This window comes from Molossus molossus, unplaced genomic scaffold (assembly GCF_014108415.1).
Source record: "Molossus molossus isolate mMolMol1 unplaced genomic scaffold, mMolMol1.p scaffold_m16_p_2, whole genome shotgun sequence".
Lineage (NCBI taxonomy): Eukaryota > Metazoa > Chordata > Mammalia > Chiroptera > Molossidae > Molossus > Molossus molossus.
In genome coordinates this window covers 4,292,816-4,320,597 of record NW_023425355.1, presented here as the reverse complement: position 1 = coordinate 4,320,597, position 27,782 = coordinate 4,292,816, and the positions used below count along the sequence as shown (strand labels likewise).

The window sequence follows — 27,782 nt, the reverse complement described above, 5'->3', positions numbered from 1 at the left end:
TGTTTTACATTATAATAATATGACTAATACTAATGAATATACTGGGCAATGCTTACAATTTTTTTTTTTTTTTTTTTGCATTTCTGTTTTTAGAATATATCTCGTTAAGAATGAGTCAGAGGCCCTGGTGGGTTTGGTTCAGCAGTCAGAGCATCGACCCTCAGACTGAAGGGTTTCAGGTTCAATTCCAGTCAAGGGCATGTACCCCAGTTGCTGTTCAATCCCTGGCCCTGGTCAGGGTTGTGAGGGAAGTAACCAATCAACATGTCTCACATTGATGTCTGTCTCTGTCTCTGTCTCTGTCTCTGTCTCTCTCTCTCTCTCTCTCTTTCTCTCTCATGCTCTCTCTCCTCTTCCCTCCCTCTCTTCCAGTCTCTCTAGAAATAAAAATCAATGAAAAAATATCCTTGGGTGAAGATTAACTACAACAATAAAAAAAACAGAGAGAATGAATCAAACAACTATATTGATATATGAGCTGAAATAATTGTTTTCTCTATGTGTCCATGTTATCAATTTGATAAACATTTAAATTTATTTGCTTTTTGTGTTCAATATTAGGGTTTGTAATGTTTTCCTTTTGTTAATCCTCACCACAGGGTATTTTTTCCATTGATTTGTAAAGAGAGTAGAGGGAGGGACAGATGGGGAAAGAGAAAGAGAAACATTGATGTGAGAGAAACACATAGATTGGTTGCCTCCCACATGCACCCCAACTGGGACTGGGGATCAAACCTGCAACCCAGGTATATGCCCTTGACCGAGAATCGAACCTGTGACCCTTTGGTGTGCAGGCCAGTGCTCTAACCACTTAGCAACATAGTCAGGGCTCTAATGTTTTTGTTTCGATTAAATTTTAGTTTTTGGTTATATGAAACATTAATGCGGCTTCAAAGTTAAAACCACAGAAGGAGGTAGACTTAAAGGAATGTATCTCTCATCCATGTCCTTTTCACTCTATTCATCACCTGTCCCCTTTAGAAACCATTTTGATTAGTTTGTTTTTATACCAGCTTTATTGAGATATATTTCACTTGCCACAAAATTCCCTATTCTAAAGGGAAAAGGGTACAATTTAATGTTTTTAGTATATCACAAAGTTGTGTAAGCATCACTACTATCTAAGTCTAGAACATTTCCAGCACTGAAAAAACCCATACCCGTTGGTGCCATTCCCCCTAACCTCCCATGTCCCCACATCCCAGCCCTAGGCAACTGCCAATCTACTTTCTATCTCCACAGATTTGTCTACTGTAGATACTCCATGCAAATGGAATCATATGATATGTGGCCTTTTGTGTCTGAGTTCTTTCACTTAGCATCATGTTTTCAAGGTTTATCTATATACTAGCACTTGATCCCTTTATATGGCTGAGTAATGTTCCACTGTATGTTTATATCACATTGTTTTTCCATTCATCAGTTGATAATCATTTGGGTTGTTTTTACCTTTGGGCAACTATGAATAATGCTTCAATGAATATTTGTGCACAAGTTTTTGTGTGGACATATGTTTTCATTTCTGTTCAGTATATACTTAGGAGCAGAATCGCTGGGTCATGGAGTAAATATGTTAGCATTCTGAGTCATTCGTTCTTTCATTTATCCTACTGTGCTTCATTTGACAAAAGTAAGAAAATATGTGTTTACATTCTTACATACTCTATTTCCCTCTTTTTTCTTACAAGAAAGGTAGCATATTATACACCCTGTTTTACACCTTGGGTTGTTTGTTTTGTTGTCTGTTTATATGCTGGAAATTTATAACATATCCTGGAAATCACTACAAAAACAAAGTCCATAGGTTATTCTTTCCATTCTTTTTAATGACTTTATAATACCACACTGGTTGAATATAGCATTATTGACTCAACGAGTCCCCTATTATTGAACATTTGTATCGTTTGCAATCTTTTGCTATTAAAAATTATGCTGCAGCCCGGCCGGTGTGGCTCAGTGGTTGAGCATTGAACCAAGCACCAAGAGGTTGCTGGTTCAATTCCTGGTCAGGGCACATGCCCAGGTTGTGGGCCCGATCCCCAGTGGGGGGCATGCAGGAGGCAGCCAATCGATGTTCTCCCTCATCCATGTTTCTCTCTCTCTCTCTCTCTCTCTCTCTCTTTCTCTCTCTCTCTCTCCCCCCTTCTTCTCTCTCTAAAAATAATCAATAAAGAAAGGCTTTTTTTTTTATTATGCTGCAGTGATGAACCTCATGCACATGTTGTTTGGTGTTTGTGGAGGTGTCTTCAGAGTAGGCACGTGGGAGTGAGATTGCTGGCTCAAAGGGTAACAATGTGTAGATTCGTTAGTTACGACTGTATTCCCCTCCTCTAGGTCTGTATTGCATCAACACCAGCAGCATCCTACAGTACCGGCTGCCCCAAAGACTCACCAACAGAGAACACAGTAAAGCCTTAGGGTTTGCCAATAGATGGTATTTCAGTTTAGGTTTCATTGACATTTTTTTTTTTCTTATTATGAGTCACCTTGAGCAGTTTTTCTTTTTCTTTTTTTTTTTTTTTTCAGGGTATTTATCTTTCTATTTCTGTGTCCTGTGTATTCGTGTTGTCTCCTGCTCATTTTGTTCTAGGGATGTGAAGGACCAAGATGCTTGCAGTAAGGCAGGTGGCCCACCTTTGGGTGAACGGAGGAAGGTGTGGCTCACCCATCGCTAACAGGAGAATCCTCAGCCAGGCCCTTGGCTCCTGTCACATACTGAGACTCTTTGGAAATCAGAGCTGGAAGAACCATTTGAGATTAGCTAGTCCAGTCCCCTCATGTTATAGATGAACAAACTGAGGCCCAGAGAGTAGGTGGAGCTTTCTTAAGGTCACACAGCAAATTCACAACACAGCTAGAACTTGAACACAGTCTATTTCCCCCAGGACAACTTCAAATTAACATGCAAATGACATGTGTGCTGATTTTTGTATTTTGACTGAGATTATCACAAACAACTTTTTCAAAAGAAAACATCTCTTAATGGTCTCTTTTAGCCCAAATTGCAAACAGTGGCAATAAATATAAAAGCCATCGTCTTATTAATTCTGTCTATTTACATACATTAGTGTCTATAATAATGATTTTAAAATGTAAAATCTCAGAGCTGAATAAGATCTAAGAGATATTTCATTATATCACTGGGAAGCCGGGGTCCAATGATGCAGAGTGATCAGGACTTATCACAGAGGGAGGTCAAGAGGGCCACTTAGCCTGGAGCCTCTTCTCCACCAAGGGCCTGAGTTCTCGGTATTTGAGATCCTGTCCAAATGAGGTTAAAGTATAGCATCACTGCATGTCTGTGAATGTGTGGATAGCTTTACTTTGTTACCTACACTTAAAATACATAATTTTTTTCTAAGCTTGTTGTCTCATTTCTTTACTGTTTAATATACCAAGAGTGGCCTAGAAAGTGGCCTGCCCATGATCATCAAGAAAGCTAGTTGCAGAACTAAACTAGAATCCAGGTTCACTGACTCTTGGACAGAGTGCGTTCTGCTGCACCATACTGCTGCCAACGAGGCAGCAACTGGCCCTTTATAAGCCAAGTAAATTCAGCTTTATTCAGATTGTTGAGCCCTCTGGCCAGGAAGCACCGCGCGGGGCACCCGTGTCCTATACACCCACCCATCTTCGATCCCATCACCAGGCCTGTTCTCTGGGATGCTGCCATCTGTTCTGGCCTTCCACACCCAAGCACAAAGTTGACTACAATCTTACCAATAACTCCCATGTCTTGAAGACTTCCTCTGTGCCATGCAGTTTGCCCGTGTTCATTCACATCCACACAACAATCCTGCTGCATGGTAGGCAATACTGTTGTCATTGCAGAGATGGCCAAACAGGCAAAGAGAGGTTTGCCTACCATTTTCCAGCTACTTAAGTGGTAGAGTTGGAATTCTAAACCAGGTTTATCTGAGAATAGGGCCTGTATTCAGCCCAGTCTGCCTGGTGCTACCCCTCGACTGAGACAACCCCTCAAATGAGATGCAAGATGACTCCGGGAGGGTAGTCAAAGGTCCAGGCAAAGCAGCCATCCTTACAGAGCACTTGGCGTGCCCAGGGTTAAGCAGCTGAGGGCTGGACTTGGAGGTGACAGGCAGTTTCTTTGTAGTGCTCTCACGTGGGCCAGTCCTTTCCTATGACTGCTTCCTGAAACCCCAGAAGTTACTTACTTGACCAAGTGTCTTATAAGAATTTCCAACATCTCTCGGTTCTTTTCTGGTAGCTTATATACCAAGGAGTGAATAGCTCCCAGCCGGTAATCCAGGTTGTCAGATTCTGAGAGAGAACAGAGACAGAGAGAGTTTTGCCTTCTGGGCGATTGGATCAAGCAAACTCTCATATACATACACATGTGCACGTGCAAAGATAAACAATAAGAGACAGAGTGTCAGAGAGAGGAAAAGAGACAGAGATAAACAGGCACAGAAATGCAATGCTAAAATATACTAGGACACAAAGACGCGGGGACAAAGAGAGGGGAAGGCAAAGACCAAAAGGCAAAAAAAAAAAAAAGAGAGAGAAATAAAAACAAGGAAGCAGGCCTCGAAAGTCGAAGAAATTAGATCAGAGAGGAGAAAGATGAGAACACAAGACTGTCTCAGAGGCAGTCAGAATTCTGGGTACAGACGGTCACTCCCTAATATGTCAATTTCCAGATGGAAACCCTTGCCCACCCACCATCCTCGTGGTACTGGCAGGTATGCTCCTGCCTCTGGGTTCCTAAGAAAATCACTAAGAGGGCTCAGAGGACAGATCCAAGGTATCTTGCCTCCGCGAACATTCATTATGAGGACAAGTCCCCTGAGGCTTTTCCTTGCACACCACGCAGGGCACAATGCAGGAGAAGGGTCATGTCGAAGTAGGCAGAGATACTCATGCAGGGGCCTCAGCCAAATGTTTACTGCTTCTTCAGCTGCCAGCTTTTGGGGTGATTCTATATGCCTTATTCCCATGCGCCTCTCCACCCTGGCCTGCAGTTTTAACATCTAGAAAATGTGACGCCAGCGCTAACAGCTTAGGAGTAATGATTCACAACACAGTTGAAAAGCATTCAAAGTGCTGGACACGCCCCGAAACAGCAAGTGTAGAGAACTACTGTGCTGTCCCCTGGCAGTGTGAGCGATGCTCTGGTTCTGACGGAAGAGGCACAGTCGATCAATAAAGTCCTCGCACCTGTCACATCCCTCAAGTTCGCTCGTTTTCTCCAACCCCCTCAACTAGCATCGACTTATGAAAAAACAATACAACACTTGAGTTAGACAATAAGCGAGGATACTTTCATTGGGCAGTGGATAAAAAAAATCTGTATGTTTTGGGTTTGTTTTTTTCCCCTCAAGCAGTTTTCTAAGCTTATTGCTATAAATATTAAGAAACCAGGACAACACAATTAACTAGTAACATAAATACTTACTGGCAGCAGAGACCAGCTCTTTATGTAGTCTATAGGTCATGACAGGTTCAGAAAGATTCCTGAAATTAATGAAGACTGTAAGTTCCTTTGGGAAGGGAGTAGCCAGGCCTCAGATTCTCAGTTCCATGGGTAGCAAGGCTGAAGTTTCTGAGTCCTGCGGTTTTGTGTGATTACACACATTTTTCTCCTCACCTGAAACTTTGTCAGAGGAATCCTATTTGCTAATGAGTCAACAGAAGGCCTGTGAAAGTATGATCTAAGACCCTGAGCAAGGTCTTCAATTCACTCCCCAAAATGAAAAGAGTCACAAACCAATCTTGCAGAATTCCAAGCGGACCCACTCTGAGTGCTACTATGAAGTCTTTACAGTTTGATAGTTGCTTGGTGGCTTTCACATCTGTCTCCCCATTTGATCCTTCCAAAGATCCTGTGTGGTGTAGCAGTTATTCAAATCCCCATTAAATAGAGGAGGAAACTGAGACTCAAATAGGTTTATTTAGTAAAAATTATAATAATTGACTTAGCACCTATTTGTGTCTGGCACTGTGACAAGTACTGGGGATCCAGAGATAAATATGACATAGTCCAAACCACCAAGGAGCTAATAGTCTAATTGAGGAGAGCATCATAAACAAAATTTGCAATGCAACAGGACAAGTGTGATGATAAAATAAAGGGAGATGGTGGATGACTCAGAGGAGGAAAGTAGTTCACTAATAATAATAATGATGATGATAATAGCAAACTCTTTACTGTTCTAAGTAATTTACATACATTTACTCATTTCATCCTCATGTCAGCCTTATAAAGCACATATTCTTAATATCTCCATTTTACAGATGAGGAAACTGACATTCAAAGAAGTTAAATAATTCATCCAAGACCATACAGCTAGTAAGTGCAAACGGGGCAGTCTGCCTCGAGTCCATGCTCTTAATCACTCTGCCATACTGCTTGCCACTGTTATTACTGTAGTAATCCAGGTGAGAGATAATAAAGGCCTAAATAAAAATAGTGGCATTAGGACCCTGGCCAGTTTGGTTCAGCAATTAAAGTTTCAGCCTGTGGACCAAAGAGTCTCAGGTTCGATTCTGGTCAAGGGGACATACCAGGTTGTGATTCGATCCCCGGCCCTGGTTGGGGTCATGCAGGAGGCAACCAATTGATGTGTCTCTCTCACATCGATGTTTCTCTTGCTTTCTCTCTCTCCTTCCTTCCTTCCCTCCCACTCTATCTGAAAATCAATTGAAAAATATCCTAAAATGAGGATTTTAGACAATGGTGGCATTAGGGACAGGAAAAAGAGGTGAGGAGAGTTACTGAAAGACAGCACAGATAGAAATCCAGTGATTGGGTATGTTGGTGAGGAAGAGAGTAATGTAGTTTAGGTGAATGGGTAGAATAGAAATCGATTCAGGGGGAAGAGGAGATACTAAGCCAGAGGGACCACTGGGATAGCCAGAGAGAAATGTCTTTTAGAAAGATGGATGGAGTAAACTTCTGGACCTGAGAAGTACATATAAAAATCATCAACCCAGGAGGATGGTTACAACCATAGAACAGATACAACTGCTCAAGGAGAGATGGCTATTTATTTGTCCAAAATAGTGCATAAAAAAAGAAATGGAATTGACTCAGTCATCAGAACATAAAAAATTGAAATATTTCACATAAAAAATCCATATTTATGCCTATTTTAAAAATGGAAAGATATAGCTACATCGGGCCCATATGGTTACTTGTGGACATCAAGAATCCTGCTGATTATATATAAACAAGGGATTGCTATACAAATAAAAGTTCCATGTGCAGGATGTTTAATAGGAAAGTAGTCTATTTCACACTCATTTTCATGTCCTGGCTCGTGTGGGGATCTAAGTTTTCCATCCCTCCATTACAGTAAAAAGAGAGGAGGGCCCTGGAAACAGCAGATAGAAAGCTCATGAATGAATGGAACTACTGAGAACAGTCTAAGAGGTGGGAGAAACTCCAAAAGCAAGTGATACAGCCAAAAGGGGAGAAAGTTTCAAAAAGGGCTTGTAAACAGCTTCAAATGATACAAAGAGGTGAGATAAGGTAAAGACTGACCATTGTCCATTGTGTTTAGCACTGAGGAGTCGCCGGTGACCTTGTGCCTGCAGCCTCAGTGCAGCAGGGAAGGTAGGAGTCAGAGTGCAATTTGTTCAACAGCAAACTGGGAGATAAGTCAAGACCGGGGGTGAAGGGGGAGTATATTACTTCCTCTACTGAAGTTCAGTTTGGAAGTGGGTGAAGTCTCCTTCCTACTAGGTCCTCTAAGCTCCTGCCTCCAATTATCTTCTCCACTGTCAATGATTCTCAATTTTTTATCTCCAGCCTAGAACTCTTCACTGAGTTTCATTCCTCTATGTTTTTCATATATCCAACTGCCTGTTTAAGATCTTGTCCTGATGTCTTCAAAGACATCCAACTTTGACATATCCAAGACCTAACTTGTTACCACAAATCTAGTATTTTTCTTGTATTTCCCAAATCAGTAAAGGTATGACCATCATGTGGTTGTTTAGGCCAAAAACATACAAGTTATTGTTTTATCTCCCCATTCCCCATCCTAATATCCAATTGACTCCCTCTCATATAATCTCTAGTTTTTTGTTGTTGTTTTTTCAAAATACAAATCTCATCATGTAATTTCCTGCTTAAATTCTTTCAATACATCAGTTGGCCAAAGCAGGTAGTTCTTCGTATGGAAACTAATACAATAATTAATAAATAATAATACAAGAATACACTCTGTTTCACATACTCACAGCTGTAAACCTACTTTCATCCATGCCTGTATATTCACATTCCTTTTTAGAAAAATCCAGACCCCAATCCTTACAAAGTCCTATAAGGCCGAGCATGATCCGACCCCTACATATCTCCCTCTGTCTCTATACTCCACTATACAGGTACATGGAGTTTCTTGAAGGGGTCTTCCTCCCTCCCTCCTACTGCAGGGCTTTGCATGTTGAGTTCTCTCTATGTGGAACAGCCTCCCACAGTTGACTCCAACTTATAATTCAAACCTCACTTCAAACAACCAGAATAAATCAGGTCTTCCTGCTACTTGCCCTTACAGTATCACTAACATCTTTCCTTCGGAGTACTTATCATACTTGGATGTCTTTGTACAATCATTTGTCTTTTGTCTGCTTACCTCATGGTTCTATGACCGTTTTAAGGTCAGGGACCATATCTAGTCACAGATATGTATGCCCACTGCCTAGACTTAGAGTGGGCACTCGGACATGTTTATTGAGTGACAGTGAATGGTGGGTTGAGTGAGTGAAAGAAGGCATGGGGTTAAAGATGCAGGAAGGAGAAGGGATCGTTTTTAGAGTATTTTTCTGGAAATGTTGGAGATAAGGGGTGAGTTAGGTACCTAGAACAGATGGAGGAAGCCCACTCTGAAAGTACTGATATTTTGAGAAATCTTAAGGGTGTTGACTGGTGCATATTAAAGGTACGTAATTAAGAGTCTTAAAGACTAATATCTCTTTTTGGGAGTACTACCCACTCACACTCTCAGGTTTGATTTTCCCATCTTTCAAAAGGGCCACACTGTTTATTGAGGGATGAGCTAGAAAAAAGGTGGGATGAAACTTAAGCTATACAAAAAAAATTCTGAAAAAAATGATTCCTTGCCCTTGCCTGTTTGGCTCAGCAGTTGGAGCACCAGTCTGCGGATTGAAGGGTTGTGGGTTCGATTCCCGGTCAATGGCACGAACCTGAGTTGTAGGTTTGATCCCCGGCCCCAGTTAGCATCGTGTGGGATGCAACCAGTTGATGTGGCTCTCTTACATCTCTCTCTCTCTCTCTTTCTCTCTCTCTCTCTCTCTCCCCCCCCTCCCTTCCTCCCTTCCACTTTATCTAAAATATCATCAGTGGAAAATTATCCCTGGGTGAGGATCAACAAAAAAATTGATTCCTTTGACGGAAGCTACAGATGGAATCATTTAATCTCACTATTCGTATCATCGCAAGTCTCCTGAAAGTATGCACAGCGCAGATTAGAAAATAATAAATAATAAATTACCCAAGCAACTCCAAGAAAGCCACAGTCCCTGGCAGTAAGAAATAAGGGAAGAAGGTGCTCCAAGACCAATGGCCTCACAAGTCAGAGATAGTTAGGTTCAAATACTATGAGGTGTGACCATGGACATTACTTAATAGGGAAGGGGGTGTACTTCAATTTCCTCGTCTGTAAAATGAGTATTAGTGCTACCTACTATACATAAGGTTATTGTGAGAAAAGACAATATTGTCAGTGCAAGCAAGCAGAACACTGCCAAGCACAGCATAAGCCCTCCAATAACAGTATCTTTTTTTATTTGGCAGATGCAAGAGAAACACTCCTGGAAAGAGCATTCATGTTCATCTAAAGTTCTAGGATGATGCCACAGCAGAAGGTCATTTAACAGCAATATCTGGGACCCAATGTATTTTCAATTAATGCTATTTCCCAGATCTTAAGTATCTATCTTACTAAAAAGTACAATAACTGAAAAGATATTTTAGCACATAACAAATATTTTTGCGTAATATAAATTCATGCCAATAAACAGAACGCTGTATTTATTATCATTGTGAATCCACAAATTTGCTGGGGAATAAACATTTTTCCCTAGTGCTGCCGCTTCACTTAATTCCAACCTTTTTATGGCTTTATTTTATTGGGGTTTTTTTCCCCATTATACCAATTAAAGCATGAGATAGGAGGCCCATGCACAAACACACAGATTATATTTGTGCAAATACAATTTAATGTTTCAAAATGGTTATTATCTACCAAAACATGTTAAGAATTCTGATTTTACTAGTGAGCCCATAGTGACATCACTATTGGTGCAAAATGGCAAAACTTAAATTTTAAGGGCATGACTTTTAAAATAATTTTCCCTTAAAAAAAGCACAGACAACAGCATGGTTATTGCAGAGGGAAAGGGGGAGGGAGATAGAAGAAGGTGAAGGTGGGATAAATGGTGATGGAAGGAGACTTGACTTGGGTGGTGAACACACAATATAGTACACAGACAATGTGCTATAGAACTGGACATCTGAAGCCTATAGAATTTTACTCACCAATGTCACCCCAATAAATTCAATAAAATAATTAAAATAAAATCATTTCCCCCTAAAAAGGCATTTTACAATAACAATTCTATTATTTTGGTGCTTCCCTTGCTTAAATTCCCAGACTTAAAACAATGTTTTCTGATACACGTTCTTCTTTCACAGAAATTCTTTTCACTCACTTTTTCTTTAGCAATCTGATCCACTGTCCTGAGACTGGGACCACATTAACCGCAATCTGCATCTAAATAACTTTCATCAACTATGCAAAGCAAAGTCCCAAATCACATCAGGCATACCTCAGGTAGAATTTCAAGGAGCTGGTGATTGTCTTAATGTCCCAGTCACTATTATGAAAATCAACATCTCCTGGGCATTTAGGATCTATTTGAGAAAAGAAAATGAGAAAAAAATGTTAATGTTCCAAGGTCTTACCTTTTACTCCTTTAAAATAAAAATAAAGTGTGTTAATTAAAAGAGAGTTACTCTAATCAGTTTTTAAGAGATAAAAACTTTACAACAAAAATGCATTTGATGTCTCAAACATTCCCTTGCATTGATTTCAGTCAGGCATGTAAGAAGCTTGGAGATCATTTGTCCCATTCACACAACAAGAAAAAGTGTAACAAATAGAAAATAAACTCCTCTTAGATCAATCAGAGGACTGAGGTCATACATAAGGCAAATACTGTCCCCAAAACTGAAGAGATAGACAGGCAGATACAGAGAATCAAAATTTACTGGAGTAGAAGCCCAGGAGCAAAATACCCCTTGGGAGCATGTACAGGGTTAGAAAAACCTAATCTGCAACTGATGATTGCTAGAGGCTTGGTGTAGACAAGTTTGAAAATGAAACATTCTACAGGGGCCCATCCTAGGAGGGGACCCCACACTTTCGTTTTACCTCCAGGAGCCCTATAAGATTCTCACAGTGAAGATCTGAGAAAAATCCCTCATGTTTCTGTGCTTCTGAGAGGAGGAGAGAAAAAGTTGCCTTTTAAAAAATACGCACAGAGCATTTCATTCTTCTTAACCAGACTCATCCGCAAGAGAAACTATTTTACCAGACTGCTGTGTGCTGGGGTTTTACCACAGCTTAAATGACCTAGGGAAAGGGAAATTCCCAACTACAGACTGCCTTCCTGTCTCTTCTAAGAAGGAAAACCAAAATAAAACTGAGAAGTGCTTGCGAAGGTCACAGGCCGGGGCAAAGGCTCTTTAAAGACTAAGATGTAATTACAGGACTGTAGAATGTTACCCCTCTCCTGACATCTTACCACCACATCCAAAGGCCTCCTGGATAATAACATGGAAATATGACTAAAATAACTATGCTTCTCAGATAATATTTAAGAAGTCTCTAGGGAAAACCAAAGACAACAGGGGAAATAAAAACAAGGACACCGGAGGTAAATTTCACCTGTGACCTATAAATACAGAAAACAATTAACACAGGCTAAACTCTAGCCAGATAAACAAAATATCACATTAAAGGTCTGTTTACCTCAGTTCCCTTTACCCCTTACATCATGTCTGGCTTGCAATAAAAAATTGCAAGATACTAAAAAACAGATACCTTTTAAGAAATACTAAAAACAAAAAACACACAATTTGAAGAGACACAGTAAACCTCAGAATAAGACTCAGATATGGCAGAGATATTGGAATTATCAGATTGGGAATTTCAAACAATTATGATTAAAATGCTAAGGTCTATAATGGATGATGTGAGTAATATAAAAGAAGAGATGAATAGTGTAAGCAGACAGATAGAAGCTATAACAAAGAACCAAAGGGAAATTCTAAAATCAAAAACACCACAACAGAAATGAAGAAATCCTTTGCTGGGCTCATTAATGGACTAAACACAGCTGAGAAAATAACCATTGAGCTTGAAGAAATGTCAATAGAAACTTCCAAATCTAAAATGTAAAGAGAGAAAAAAACGAATATCCAAGAACCTTAGGACAATAACAAAAGATACAGCATACATGTAATGGGAATACCAGAAGAAGAAATAGAAAAAGGAACAGTAGAAATATCTGAAGGAATAATAAGTGAGAATTTCCCAAAACTAGTAATAAACAACAAACCACAGATTCAAGAAGCTCAGAAAACACCAAGCAGAATACATACCAAAACATCTACACCTAGGCATAACATATTTAAACTAAATATAAAAAAAGAAAAGGTCTTGGTAGAAGCCAGAATAATAAAACACCTTACCAAAGGAGGAGCAATGATAAGAATTATATCATACTTCTCTTCAGAAACCACACAAACAAGAGAGTGGAGTAAAATATATAAAGTGTTCAAAGAAAAGAAGACCAGCCTGAGTTTTGTACCTTTTACTAAGCTAAATGAACCAGTCAAAGAAAAACAAGTATCACATGATCTCACTTATATGTGAAATCTAATGAGCACAAGAGAGTGATGAATAAAATAGAAACACAGGCATGAAAACATGGAACAGACTGACGAACCTCAGAGGGAAGAGGGATGGAAAGAGATTAACCAAAGAACTTATTTGCATATATGCATAACTCATGGACACAGACAATAGTGTGGTGAAGGTGGGAGGGGGAGTGGGGAGGAGGGGGCCAATGGGGGAAAAAGAGGGATATCTGTAATACTCTCAACAATAAAGATAAATTTCAAATAAAATAAAACAGTAAAGGAGAAATACATTCTCATTTAAACAAACTTGAGGAAATTTGTCACCAGTAGACCAGCCTTGCAAAAGACATTAAAAGAAGTTCTTCAGCCCTGGCTGGTTTGGTTCAGGGGTTAGAGTGTCGGCCTGCGGAGAGACCCAGGTTCAGTTCCCGCTAAGGGCACGTACTTCGGTTGCGGTTTGTCCCCAGCCCTGTTTGGGTCATGTGGGTGGCAGCCACTTGATGTGTCCCTTTCACATCGATGTTTCTCTTCTTTTCTCTCTCTCTCTCCCTCCCACTCTATCTAAACAAAAAATGGAAAAATGTCTTCGGGTGAGGATAAAACAACAAAGATTCCTTGTAGAGGAAGCTATAGGTCAAACTCACAACTACATGAAGAAGAGTATGAGAAGAGGAATAAATGATGGTAAATAAAACCTTTTAATTCTCCATTCTTAATTGATCTAACAGGTAAAAGTTCAAAATAACAGCAACAATGCAGTGATTATAGCTTATAGATAAGGGAAATGGATGACAATGGTTTAAGGGATTAAAGATAAAAATTACAAGTACTCTGTTATAAGGTACTAATACTACTTGTGTAGTGGTACAGTGTTACTTAAAACAGAACTTGAATAAGTTGTAAAAGTATGTTGCAAATGGAAGGGCAACCGCTAAAAAATGTTTCACAAATAAATATAACTGAGCCTGGCCGGTGTGGCTCAGGAGTTGAGCATTGACCCATGCACCAAGAGGTCGCCGGTTTGATTCCCAATCAGGGCACATGCCCAGGTTGTGGGCCTGATCCCCAGTGGGGGGCATGCAGGAGGCAGCCAATTGATGTTCCCTCTCATCGATATTTCTATCTTCTCTCTCCCTTCCTCTCTCTATAAAATCAATAAAGAAAAAAAAATTAAGTATAATTGATATGCTAACAGAAGAAAAAAATGAAGTTGTATAAAATACTCAATTAAACCCAGAGAAGGAAGAAAAGAGTAGAAGAAAATAAGAGAAAGAAAGAATAAGAACAATGAATACAAAATAATAAAAGACATAATAGATTTTAATCCAATTACAACAATCATCACTTAAAATGTCAATGACATAAACATACTGATTAAAAGACATTGACTGTCAGAGTGTATTAAAAAAAAAAAAAACAAGACTCAGTTGTATATTGTCTACAAGAAATCCACTTTAAATGTAAAGCCAGTTATAGATTAAAAATAAAGGGAATAGAAAAAATATGCCGTGCTAACACTAATCAAAACAAAGCAGGAGTAGCTCTATTTATTTCAAACAAAGCAGACTTAAGATCAAGAAGAAGTATCATGGATAAAGAAAGCCATTACATAAAAAGAGTAATTCTTTAAGATGACATAACAATCTTTACCAGGTATATAATTAACAACAAACCATCAAAATACGTGAGACAAAAACTGATAGAACTGCAAGGACATGAATCAGCTATTGTTGCGAGAGACTTCAACACCCCTCTATCAGTAATTGACAGATCCACCAGGCAGAAAACCAGAAAGGATATAATCTGACTGAATTGAACCATCAGTAACCTGGATCTAATTGACATTGAGAGACTACTTTATCCAACACAGCAGTATGCACACTCGTCTCAAGTCCATATGGAACATTTTATCAAGGTAGACCACATTTTGAGCCATAAAATGCATCTTAACAAATGTAAAGGATAGAAATCATGCACAATCTTCCCTCAGATTACAATGAAATTAAACTAGAAAGTAATAACAGTAAGATATCTGGAAAAAATAAACACAAAATACTTGGAGATTACACAACATACTTATAAACAGCATGTGAGTCAAAAAAAAAAAAAAAGGAAATCTCAAGAGAAATAAAAAAACACAACTTATAAAAATGTGTGGGTGCAGTAAAAGCAATATGCAGAGGGAAATATGTAGCATTGAGTACATATATTAGACAAGTAGGAAGAACTAAAATCAGTACTCAAAACTTCCACCTTATGAAACTACAAAAAGAAGAACAAATAAAATGCAAAGAAAGCAGAAGTAAAGAAATATTAGAGCAGATATCCATGAAACTGAAAACAGGAAATCAATAAAGAAAATAAACAAAACTAAAAGATGGTTCTTTGAAAACATCAAGAAAATTAATAAACCTTTAGCCACGTTAATTAAGAAAGAAAAAGAGAAGAAACAAATTACTAATATGAGAAACGAAAGTGTGACAATCATGCCTGACCCCACGTACACTGAAGAGAAAATAAAGGGATATTATGAAGACCTCTCTGCCTATAAACTAGACAACCTTGATCAAATGAACCAATTCCTCCAGAGACACATTCTATCAAAGTTCAAACACACAAAAGAAATAAAAAATCTAAGTAGGCTGGTATCTACTAAAGAAATTGAATCAATAATTAATAACCTGCTTAAACAGAAAACACCAGACCCAGAAACAGGAAGTCTAAAAGCTCAAGGCCCACTGGGGTGGGAACCCCGCCTCTGGACACACTGGGGTTATGGATCTGTTCCCAAGGCTCTGGGTGGCCCCAATCCCATGGCTTTGTTGGGCACCGCCCACTCTGCAGCTCCCCTGGGTTAGAGTTCAGTGCCTGGGGCTCTCCCAGGCTAGAATTGCATACAGATGGTTCTACTAGTCTGGAGACATGGTGACAGCTCTGCCCCCACAGCTCCACTGGGCATTGCCCTAGTGAGAGCTGTCTGTGATGGCCTTGATCTCACAATGACACTTTGCTTCCATACATGAAAATACACATGGAGGTAGCCACAACCCCGTAGCTCTTACACTCTGCATGCTGGCAGAGAAGCCACCACGGTGATGCCCCCAAGGTTTACTGCATTTCTCCATGCACCTACATGACCCTTTTCTCCCAGAACAGTGTCTGGCATATAAGAGACAGACTTCATGCTTTGCAACAGGAAAAGGAAATGGAATCCTGGCTACAGGAATCAACATTTTAATTGTTAGAATGAAAAAGATATTCTCCTATAAAAATTAGAAATCGTTATGTTCTGAAGCACACTGCAGCCTTATTTGTATAAAATCTTGGCCCCGCCCAAGGCCTGTTTCATTCTCAGTGGGAGTAGAGTGGCCATCAATATAGCTGTGTGTCTGTCCTATTTAGATTCCTTTGATTTACCATCAAGTGAGGTCATCCACCCCAATTTCACCTCACTTGATTGTAAAGCACATGGGGCTGCATGTAACTTAAAACATTATGATTTCTACATTCCAATTACTTATCAGAGAATGTCAATTCCAGCTTTATACAACCTAATTCTTATACATGTCTTCATGACAAGACAGTATTCATAGGGGATTATCTGAAGAACATGCAGTCTATCTTTCCCTCTAGGTTGGTGACCAAACTGTTCTTTTCCACCCAAACACAATACCTTCTGAATCCGTGATTCACCACAGTAGTCTTTGCTGGAGAAATTTTTTTTTTCCCTTTTTATCCATTTGGACCTGAAAGTTTTGGGCAAGAACTCACATTGATATCTTACAAACCCAAACATAACTCCTGCTTGTCTATGATGTAACAGACAAAACAAACTAAAATGTTTTTAGGTCTAGGAAAACTTAATGTAGCTCAAAAGAAGAAAAATACTCTGAAGAATCAAAACACAGGCATCTCCCTTGGGGGAAAAAAAAACAAACATTTACTGTGAGGAAGGTTTTAAAACTCTGCTGATAGAAGTTGTCAGTATGATTGAAGGTGACTACAGTGACATTCAAATAGTAATAAAGATAAAAATCATTCTTAACCTAGTACTAGAAGGATCTTCTTTAACCCAATAAAGATCTATAGTGGTGTGCTGGTAAATGATTAATGAATATGTTGGCTCAGGGAGGAGAAAAGACTTGATTTGTAACATTTGCCAATTTCCACAGTATGGAGCCGATTAAGCCATCAACACGATGTTAATAATCTTGAAGTTGGGAAAAGATGTGTACAATCAGGTCTCATAAGCCAATAGGAGCTGCCACCAGCATCACTGAAACTGTCTCAAATAATCAGTTGATATCACAAGTAATGGAGAAACACTAGAAGCTCAAGACCTGAAGCCAGATAGGAATCCTGCTTTCACCACTATTACTTATCATCAAGTCGGAGTGTCTAGAATAATGACTCTCCTAGAAACATCTGGGAAGCTTTTAAAAATGACAATGCCCAGGCTCCAGCCTACATGAATTACATCAGAATCTCTGGAGGTGAGTCTTGATTGTTTCTTAAACTCTCCTGGTGACTTCAAGGAATTGCAAGGGTGTTCATTACTGGGCTATCTAATGGAATTAAACAAGAAACAGAAACAGAAAAGTTAATGTTATTAAATAAGAAATTGCAAGTTCATGTTAGAAAGGAGATAGATTGATCATTATTTATCTATGATATAATTGCCTACCTAACAGGATAAACAATTAAAAATTTGTTAAAATTCACAAGAAAGCTTGTTTAAAATCTCTAGTCAGAAAATAAAGATACATAAATCATAAACATCCTATATACTAGCAACAATCAGTTCAAAAACTTAACAGGAAAAAAACTACGGTACTCTGTGTGTGCTACTTATATAATCAAACCTAAGAATAAATATCCATACTTCTTTAGGACTTTTCTAAAGAAAAGTATGAAACATAAAAAGAAAATGCATAAATGAAAAATACTGTGATTCTAAATATAAAGGCTAAATATTGAAAATTTGTCAACTTGATTCCACTTGAGTTTTAGATTAATACAATTCATGTCAAAATGCCAACGAACTTATGTTTTCTGGAACATGATAAAATATTTCTAAAGTTGACATGGAACAATAAACTAGCAAAAATAACAATTTTTAAAAAGAGTAATTGGGGAAATTTGTGCTACTTGATAAGATAATGATTAGTAATGCTAGTCGTACTGATACAAGAGTGGTCAGACCAATGGAAAAAATGAAAAGCTCAGAAAACGATGATCATGGTAAACATAAGAACTTAATATACAATAAAATCATCATTATAAATTGTGGGAAAAAAAGAAAAAATGTTCAATAAATGGAGCTTAGAAAATTAACTGTGGGAAAAAAATAAATTAGATCCCTATTTCACAACCAAACTCTATATTCAATTTCAAACAAATGGGAGAGTTAAAGGTTTAAAAAAATAACTAACAAGCAATTCATTAAAAACACAAGTAAATGTTTGTAGGCTCTTAGTTAGTGAATGACTTTCTGAACGTAAAGGAAATAAAGCTTTGAATGCACCCTGGAGCACACTACAGATATATTACAAGGCTGGCAAGTTCTAGAAACTGGCGCAGAGATGACCACTTGAGAGCTGTGCTGAAACCATACATCCCCAAGTGAGCAGACAGGTGCCAAACCGCATGAGAGTCATTTGGGGAGCTTTGTAAAATTCAGATCCTTGGATCCCAAGACAAGAGGTTGATTCACTGGGTCCAGGATAAGGTCTGGAATTTTTTTTTTTTAAATTACAGCTTCTCAAAGATGATTCTAGAGTGATGTTGGTTTCCTGTCATGTAATGTGATATATAATAAGACTGGGAGTAAAATTAATCACATAAATATATTGTCAAAGTTGTAACCACCACTCCAAATGAGGGCACAATGGTCTTTTCCTTACATTTAGAGGCAAAACATAAATAAATAAAACCCCCAAATAGCAAGAAAGCTACAGCTGCTCCTGTAATGTACATGCATCATGTCAAAGCATCCAATGTAATCAAGAAATGTCAGTAATATACTACTGTGAAAGTTCTGGCTGCACAAACAGTAAGATCAGTTTTGATTACTTGCAGTTAATAAAACTGATCAAGTGAGAGGAAGAAAACGAAGTGACTAACAGAAAGTGTAGGCAGCAATGAACCCATCAGGCTGTGGCACAAATCACGGAGGCAGTAATGACTAATGTGAGGATTGATCGGTTTCACCGAGTAACAGTCTTGACAGCTGTACTTTAGGCTCTTGCTCACCCCCTTCTTCAGTTACAAAATCCAGTTATCTCATCAGCCTAAAGGATAGCTGAAAGGTCAACTGTTCTTCTGTTATTGCTGTATATAAGACATGTGTGTCACAATTGAAAATTAAGAGGTGCATTGGTAGTTACAGAATAGTCACAAGGATGTAAAGCACAGCATAGGGAATAAAGTCAGTAATACTGTAATAATTCTGTATGGGGCCAGGTGAGTACTGCAAATATGAGGCAGGGGTGCTTTGTAAAGTATATGACTGTCTAACCACTATGCTGTACACCTGAAATTAATACAAAATAATATTGAATGTCAACTGCAACTGAAAAGTAAAAGCAGGAAATGCCATTAGAAATAAGAAAGAGTATTTGGTTGCCGCAGCGAAGAGCTATGTCATACATTTAGTTTTAAACGCTAAGACAGGAGAAAACCTACAGAGTTTGAAAGTCGATTCCATAATCAGGAAATAGCTGCTGAAAGCCAATGCTCCAAGGGATTTGAGATAGTACTCTAGAGAGGCTGCATAGCCTGCTGCAGTTGAGCAACGAGAAATGTTCAGTGACAAAAGATTTCATAATATATTGCGTCACAGACACAAAGTGCCTTGTAAGTGAATGGGGAGAAAAGACCATCCATAGAATAATAAATGTTATAGACTAAGGCAGTGTTCGACCTCTGAATATTGAATATTTAATAACTAGTAATGGTGCATAGTTCCATCAATCAGCAGAGAAGCTGGCCATAAATACCAGAAATAGTCACACAGGTGCCTCCCAGCTATTTCAGACCTGGTTCATGCTATGTAAGTAGGAGAGAGAGGAGCTTCCTGGAAAAGGGGCAGAGGCTACATTACTCAGCAGCTTAAAATAAATGCATCTGTGGCTTACTGATTCTCCCTGAATTCAAATCATATCAAGATTATTAATAATATTTATAACTTTGAGTCAATAATTCTACTTTGGCAAATCTATCCAAAGAATACATTGAAATTAACCCATCCATAAACAAGTGAAATGCTCAACAAGAAGAAAATTATCTGATAAATTTTGGTTCTTTTAGCTATCATAATATTATATAGTCATTAAAATACTTGAAAAGCATTTTAATCCTATGGAAAGTGCTTATGTCGAGATAGTGGTGGCCATGTAAATCTAAACCTCCTTACACATCTTTGCTAAAACAATACAGAACCACCAGAAAAACATAAAAGTACACAAAGCCATGACCTCCACAAAAGACACCTAAATTCCTAATTTGTTGTAAGTAGGGAAAAAATCTCAGCAAATCCTAGTGAGCTATCACTCATATTCTCCCTTCACTAACCTTTGCAACAGCAATGCTGGGAAAAGTTCATTCATGAGAAGAGAGGACTAGAGGCCTAAAATTAATCTAAAACCAGCAACCAAAAGACAAAGTCTACACAAAGTGTAATCTTATTGAAAAATAGGGTAAATCCGAGCATTTGGGGAAGTGTGTTTCAAGCGGTCTTCAAAAGGCAGTCTTTGAAAGATAACTTCTAGAAAAGATGAAGGGAAAACATAAGGAATAAACAGCCTTTGCAGAGTGAGTGGACAAAGGAAAGTGAAGCAAAAGGAAAATTAAGGAATGAGCAAAGATCTACCAGACAAATGGAATCAATACCTGACAAAGTAGATTTCAATACCAAAAAAAGCATTAAATGAGATAAAGGATAGTTTTTAATGCTAAAAGCCATATTCGAAATGAAAATAGAACAGCTGTAAATATTTGTGTATAAAATAACATAGCAACCAATGTTATAATGCAAAAACACAGGACATACAAGTAGAAACACTAATAATAAGAGACTTTAACATACCATTTTCATTACACAACAGATCGAGTAAACAAACAACAAGTTAGGATATACGAGACATAAATAACAAAATCAATAAGGTCCTTCTTACAGATATACAGGCATACTTTGTTTTATTGTGCTTTGTTTTATTGCCCTTCAGAGATACTGCATTTTTTTCACAAATTGAAAGGAAAACCATCCACCAGCAAAAAGGTTATGATTTGCTGAATGCTCAGATAATGGTTAGCATTTTTTTAAATCCTCACCTGAGGATATTTTTTCCATTGATTTTTAGAGAAGGGTAGAAGGGAGGAAGGGAAGGGAAGAGAGAGAAACATCAATGTGAGAGCCCTGGCCAGTCAGACTCAGCTGGTTGAGCATCATCCCATGCACCAAGAGGTTGAAGTTTGATTCCCAGTCAGGGCACATGCCCACGTTGTGGGCTCGATCCCCAGTAGGGGGCATGCAGGAGGCAGCCAATCAATGTTTGGCTCTCATATTGATGTTTCTATCTCTATCTCTCTCCCTCTCCTTTCCTCTCTCTCTAAAAACCAATTCTAAAAAAATATTTTAAAAATAAATTAATGGAGCGGAGAATAGAAAAAGAACAAACTAATTAATAAATCAAAATCCCATTTTTTTGAAAAAAGTTAACGAAATAGATAAGCCATAAACTAACTTTATTGAAAAAACAAGACATATACAAGAAAATACAAATACACAAAAAATGAGTAAACTATTGAAACAAAAGAAATTTTAAAAGTCAAAAGATACTAATTTGTAGACCTCAGTGCTAATAAATTTTAAAATCTAAATGACATTTTACCAAGATTGCCTCCACTAGAGATAGAAAGCTTAAACAGATAATTTTCCATAGGAGGAATAAACTTATCACTGAACTAATGCACATGCATGTACATACATGCACACATATGTACTCACACACACACACATAGACACATTAACACAGAGAGAAAATTCTACCAAAAATAGAGTCCCAATGATCCATCTATTTTTCTGGGGTACTGAAAACAAAGGAAAAGGTTATGATTCCTAGTATAAGCAAGTATAATATTGATAACAAACCTGATAAAAGACAGTACCAAAAAAGTATACAATACTAGTGAGAAAGATAAAAATCACTTCTCTGGTATTCTGCCCAAAATGCATAACATGAATCATCGTGAGGAAACATCAGACAAACCCAAAATGAGGGATGTTCTACAAAGTCACTGGCCTGGCAGAATATACATTCTTCTCAAGTGCACATGAAACATTTTCTAGCATAGACTACATGTTAGAACACAAAACAAGTCTCAATAAATTTAAGAAGAATGAAATCATATCAAGCATCTTCTCTGACCATAATGGTATGAAATTAGAAATCAATCACAAGAAAAAAAAAAATGGAAAAACACACAAAGACATGGAGGCTAAATAACATGTCACTAAACAATGAATGGGCTAACAAAGAGATCAAGGAAAAAATTTTAAATTACCAGAAAACAAATGAAAATGAACACAAAACAACCAACAATCTATAGGACACACTGAAAGCAGTCCTAAGAGGGAAATTTATACCATTATAGATCTATCTCAAGAAGCAAAAAAAATCTCAAATAAACAATCTAACCCTATAAGTAAAAGAGCTAGAAACAAAAAAAACAACAACAAAGCCCAGAATAAGTGGAAGGAAGGAAATAACAAAGAGCACAGTGGAAATAAATGACACAGAGACTAAAAAATCAATACAAAAATCAATGAAACCAAGAGCTGATTCTTTGGAAAGATAAATAAGATTGACAAACCTTTAACCAGAGACTAAGATCAGGATGCCCACTGTCACCACTTTAATTCAACATAATATTGGAAGTCTAGCCACAATAATCAGACAAGAAAAAGAAATAAAAGTCATCCACATTGAGAAAGAAGAAGTAAAACTGTCACTATTTGCAGATGACATGATATTTAATAGAAAACCCTAAAGAATACACCAAAAAATTATCAAAATTAATAGATAAATTCAGTGAAGTCACAGAATACAAAATTAATATTCAGAAATACATTGTGTTTCTGTACACTAATAAACTATCAGGGAAATTCAGAAAACAATCTATTTACAATTGCATCAAAAAGAATAAAATACTTTGAAATAAATTTAAGCAAGAAGGTGAAAGATGTATACACTGAAAACTATAAGTCATTGATAAAATAAAATTAAAATGATACAAAATAAATATATAAATGGAGTGGAAAAAATAATATTGTTAAATGTCCATACTACCCAAAGCAATCTACTGATTCAACACAATCCTATCAAAATATCAATGGTATTTTTCACAGAAATAGAATTAAAAAATCCTAAAATTTATATGAAACCACAAAAGACCCCAAATAGCCAAAGCAGACTTGAGAAGAAACAAAACTAGAGGAGTCACACTCCCTGATTTCAAACTATACTACAAAGTTCTAATAAATAATCAAAACAGTTGGTACTGGGAAAATAAAACAGACACAGATCAGTGAATTAGAATAAAGGGCTCAGAAATAAATCCATGTATGTACAGTCAATTGGTCTTTGACAAAGGAGGCAAGAATATACAGTAGGGAAAAGACAGTGTTTTCAATAAATGCTATTAAGAATATTGAACCAATACATGCAAAAAAAATGAAACTAGACCATTTTTAATATCACATAAAAAATAAACTCAAAATAAACTAAAGACTTAAATGTATGACCTTACACCATAAAACTCATGGAAAAAATCATAGGCAATAAACTCTGATATCAGTCTTAGCAGTAAGTTGTTGGCTATGGCACAGGCAACAAAAGCAATAATAAACAAAGGGGATTATATCAAACTAAAAAGCTTTTGCACAGTGAGGATAACCATCAACAAAATGAAAAGTCAACCTACTAGAAGGGAGAAGATATTTATAAATGATATTACTGATTAGGGATTCATATCCAAAGTATATGAAGAACTCATATAAATATCAAAAAAAAAAAACAATTAAAACTGGGCAGAGAACATGAATAAATATTTCTCCAAAAAAAGAAATACAAATGACCAACAGATGTGAAAAGATGCTCAAAATCACTAATCATCAGGAAAATGCGGAACAAAACTACAATGAGATATCGCCTTACACCGAATGGCTATTTTCAAAAATATAAATAATAATATAATAACTGTGTATTGTGACAGATCGTTACTAGACTTATAGTGATCAATTTGTAAGGTATATAAATGTTTAATCACTGTGTTGTACACCACAAAGTAATATAAAATTGTATGTTAACTATAACTTTTAAAAAATTAAAAACTCAAATAAGTACTGGCAAGGATGTGAAGGATGTGGAGAACAGAGAACCCTTGTACACTGTTGGTGGAATTGTAAACTGGTACAGCCACTATAAAAAAAAAAAAGTATGGAGATTCCTCAAAAAATTAAAAATAGAACTACCATATGACCTAGCAATTACACCTGGATATTTACAAGAAGAACTTGAAAACACTAATTTGAAAAGATATATGCATCCCTATGTTCATTACAGCACTATTTACATTAGCCAAAATATAGAAGCAATCCAGGTGTCATCAGCAGACAAATGAATGAACACGATGTGGTATGTGTAGATATATACACAATGAGACATTACTCAGCTTTAAAAAAAAAAAATGAAATCTTGCCACTTGTGACAACATGGACGGACCAAGAGGGCAGCATGCTAAGTAAAATAAGTCAGAGAAACACAAGTACCGTTATGACTTCAATTATATATAAAATGAAGAAGAAAACAAATGAGCAAGGAAAACAAAACAGAAACAGACTCATAGATAGAGAACAAACTGATGGCTGCCAAGGGAGAAAAGCTTGGGGAGATGAAAGGCAAAATACACACTCCCAGTTATAAAATAATAAAGTCCGGGGATGTAATGTACTGTATAGAGGATATAGTCAATAACATCATAACTTTTTAAGGTGACAAGTTACTAGAATTCTTATGGTGATATCTTCTTAAGGTATATAGATGTCAGATCACTATGTTGTACTCCTAAAGCTAGTATAATATTGTATGTCAAATATACATTAATTTAAAGAACAAGTAGAAACTTAGCAGCTATAAATGTGGGCACGCACACAAGTTTTTGTCCATAGACCAAGATGAATTCCATACATATTAATCAGTGTGGAAATCTGGGTGGGGTGGTGGAAATTACCAAAAGCATACCTAGAAAGTGCAGAGTACTGTTTTAGTAAAACAATAAGATCAAGCCCGGTCAGTGTGGCTCAGTGGGTTGAGCATCGTCCCATGGACTGAGAGGTCCTGGTTCGGTTACCAGTCAGGGCACATGCCCGAGTTGTAGGCACGATCCCAGACGGGGAGTGTGCAGGAGGCAGCCGGTCAAAGTTTCTCTCTCACATTGATATTTCTATCTCTCTTTCCCTTTCTCTCTCTCTAAAAAATATCAATAAAAACATATTTTTAAAAAAAGATCAAATCAATAAAAAACAACAAAAATTTCAAGTGAGGCAGCTAAATTCTACCCTTCACAGAAAAAGCAAATATAATAAACAATATAAGAATTAGAAGACATTTGAAAACGCTTCTCAAGTTGTGTATTAGAAAATTCAAACAAAGATTACTGCCTAAGTCAGTGGTCTCAAATATCAATATGCATAATATTCACTCAGATTCTCAGGCTCCACCTTTAGAGACTTTGAATCTTAGGTCCCAGTATATTTAAGAAACTTTCAGAGGATTTAGACAGGGGATGCCCACCACATACGGACATACACTGCCCTCTATAGGCTGTGCTTCTGATATTTTACCAGAAAACTCAATCCACCCTCTGAGATGCACAGTGCAAAATAAGAATAGAAAAATGTAGAAAAAAAATTTATCACTACTTTGAAACCTATTGCAGAGGGTATACTGTGGCAAATAATTCTATTTTGATATAAAAATACCAATAATTAGAAGAGATTTCAAATGAGAAGATAAAACCTTCTGTATCCAACACAGCAATTGTCACAATCAGCCCAAAGTAGCAATGACCTGTCATATACAGAGAAAATGTGTCAGCATCACCCAGATCTGAAAAGTTTAATTCTAAATATAGCCGTGATAAAAAATGTGGCCAGGATATTGGTCTATACTTAGGGTAAAGATATGCATTTTCCTACTTTATGACAATTTTTTTTTCTTTATTGATTTTAAAGAGAGAGAGGAAGGGAGAGGGTGAAAGAGATGGAAACATCGATGAGAGAGAACATCTGTCTGCCTCCTGTATGCCCCCCACTGGGGATCTGGCCCACAACCTGGGCATGTGTCCTGACTGGGAATCAAACTGGTGACCTCTTGGTGCCTGGGCAATACTGGCCGGGCTTATCACAAATTTCTTAAAGGAAGTAAAATAAGAAACATGGCATCTTTGCCCAAGGCAGGGTTTCTCAAACAATAATCATTTGGCCACCTGCATCAGAATCACTGTGGTTGGTTGTTTCAAATGAAGATTCCCATCTTAGTTCTACTAAATCAGAATTCCTAAGGGAAGACGTCAATAAAACATATAAACACACACAGAAACACAGGCATACATATACAAATATTTAACTGTACCATTCAGTGGCTTTTAGTATATACAGAAGGTTGAACAACCACCACCGAAATGAATTATAGAATATTCTCATAATTACAAAATGAAACTCCGTACCCTTTACAGTCACTCTCCTTTTCCTTCTTCCCCACCTCTTGCCAAAACAGGAAATCACTAATCCACTTTCTTTCTGTATTGGCCTATTATGGAAATTTTGCATAAATGCAATCATTCAACATATGGTCTTTTATTACTGTCTTTTATTAGTACAAGGCTTCCAAGGTTTATCCATGTTATTAAATGTATCAGTACTTTATCCCATTTAATTGAAGAAAATATTGTATTGAATGAATATACAAAAATGTCTATTTAACACAAGTATTTCATATGAAAGAGGCAATGAAGAGAAAATTAAACCCTTGTTTCCAAAATCAAGCAGAATTCAGGACTTGATCTCATTTATGGACAATTCTCCAAAACTCCCGCCCTTGTTTGTTGACAGCAATTATAACCAAAGGCAGTTTGTAAGGACTCAAGAAGCTTAGAGCACACATAGTGTGTAGGAAAGATAAATACAATGCCAGGAATGCTGGAATTAACTCTATGAGTATCAGTTGAAGGTAAAAACAAAAAGCCTTAAAAAGACCCCATGACAAGGCATATGACTCTCAGATCTGTGCTGTTAAAGAGCCATAGCCACGTTGGGCTATTTTAATCTAAATTAAATTAACTAATATTTAAAACAGTCCTGCAGTTGAACTAGCCACATTTCAAATCCACAATGGCCAAATGTGTTTAGCAACTATCATATCGAACAAATCAGGCAGAGAGAGGGAACCTAGGAAGACCAGGGGATTTTGCTTCCACCTAATGTTCCGTTTATAGAACATGGGTGTCATTATGCGAGAACCAAGTCACTGTCCTAACCACCAAATCCCAGATTATTGTGCAGAGGTCATACCCAGGGAGTAAAGGCAGGCCATAAGGAAAGAGTTCCAAATCTCTTCTCCCCAAAACTGAGTTTACTAGAAACAGAGTGTGAGAAAGTTCAAGCTAGAGGCTATTCTAAAAATAATGAAAATGTTGATGGAAAGTAATTAAGAAAAGGGTAGTAACTTCATGAGCTCTCTAAACCATAAAAGAACCAGTTCAACAGAGAAAAGCAAAGACATAGCTAAGAAGAGCACATCTAGGGATGGTG

General features: G+C 37.4%; 1 protein-coding gene across 1 annotated transcript in view; it reads right to left on the bottom strand.

The window, feature by feature from the left end:
- OPHN1 (oligophrenin 1) overlaps positions 1-27,782 on the bottom strand; it is a 293,249-nt gene that overhangs the window by 69,266 nt on the left and 196,201 nt on the right. The window contains exons 16-18 of the mRNA XM_036271467.1: positions 10,813-10,897; positions 5,417-5,475; positions 4,176-4,281 (exon numbers count right to left, since the gene is read on the bottom strand). Coding sequence (XP_036127360.1) covers positions 4,176-4,281; positions 5,417-5,475; positions 10,813-10,897 — 250 coding nt within the window. The remainder of the gene's footprint in view (positions 1-4,175; positions 4,282-5,416; positions 5,476-10,812; positions 10,898-27,782) is intronic.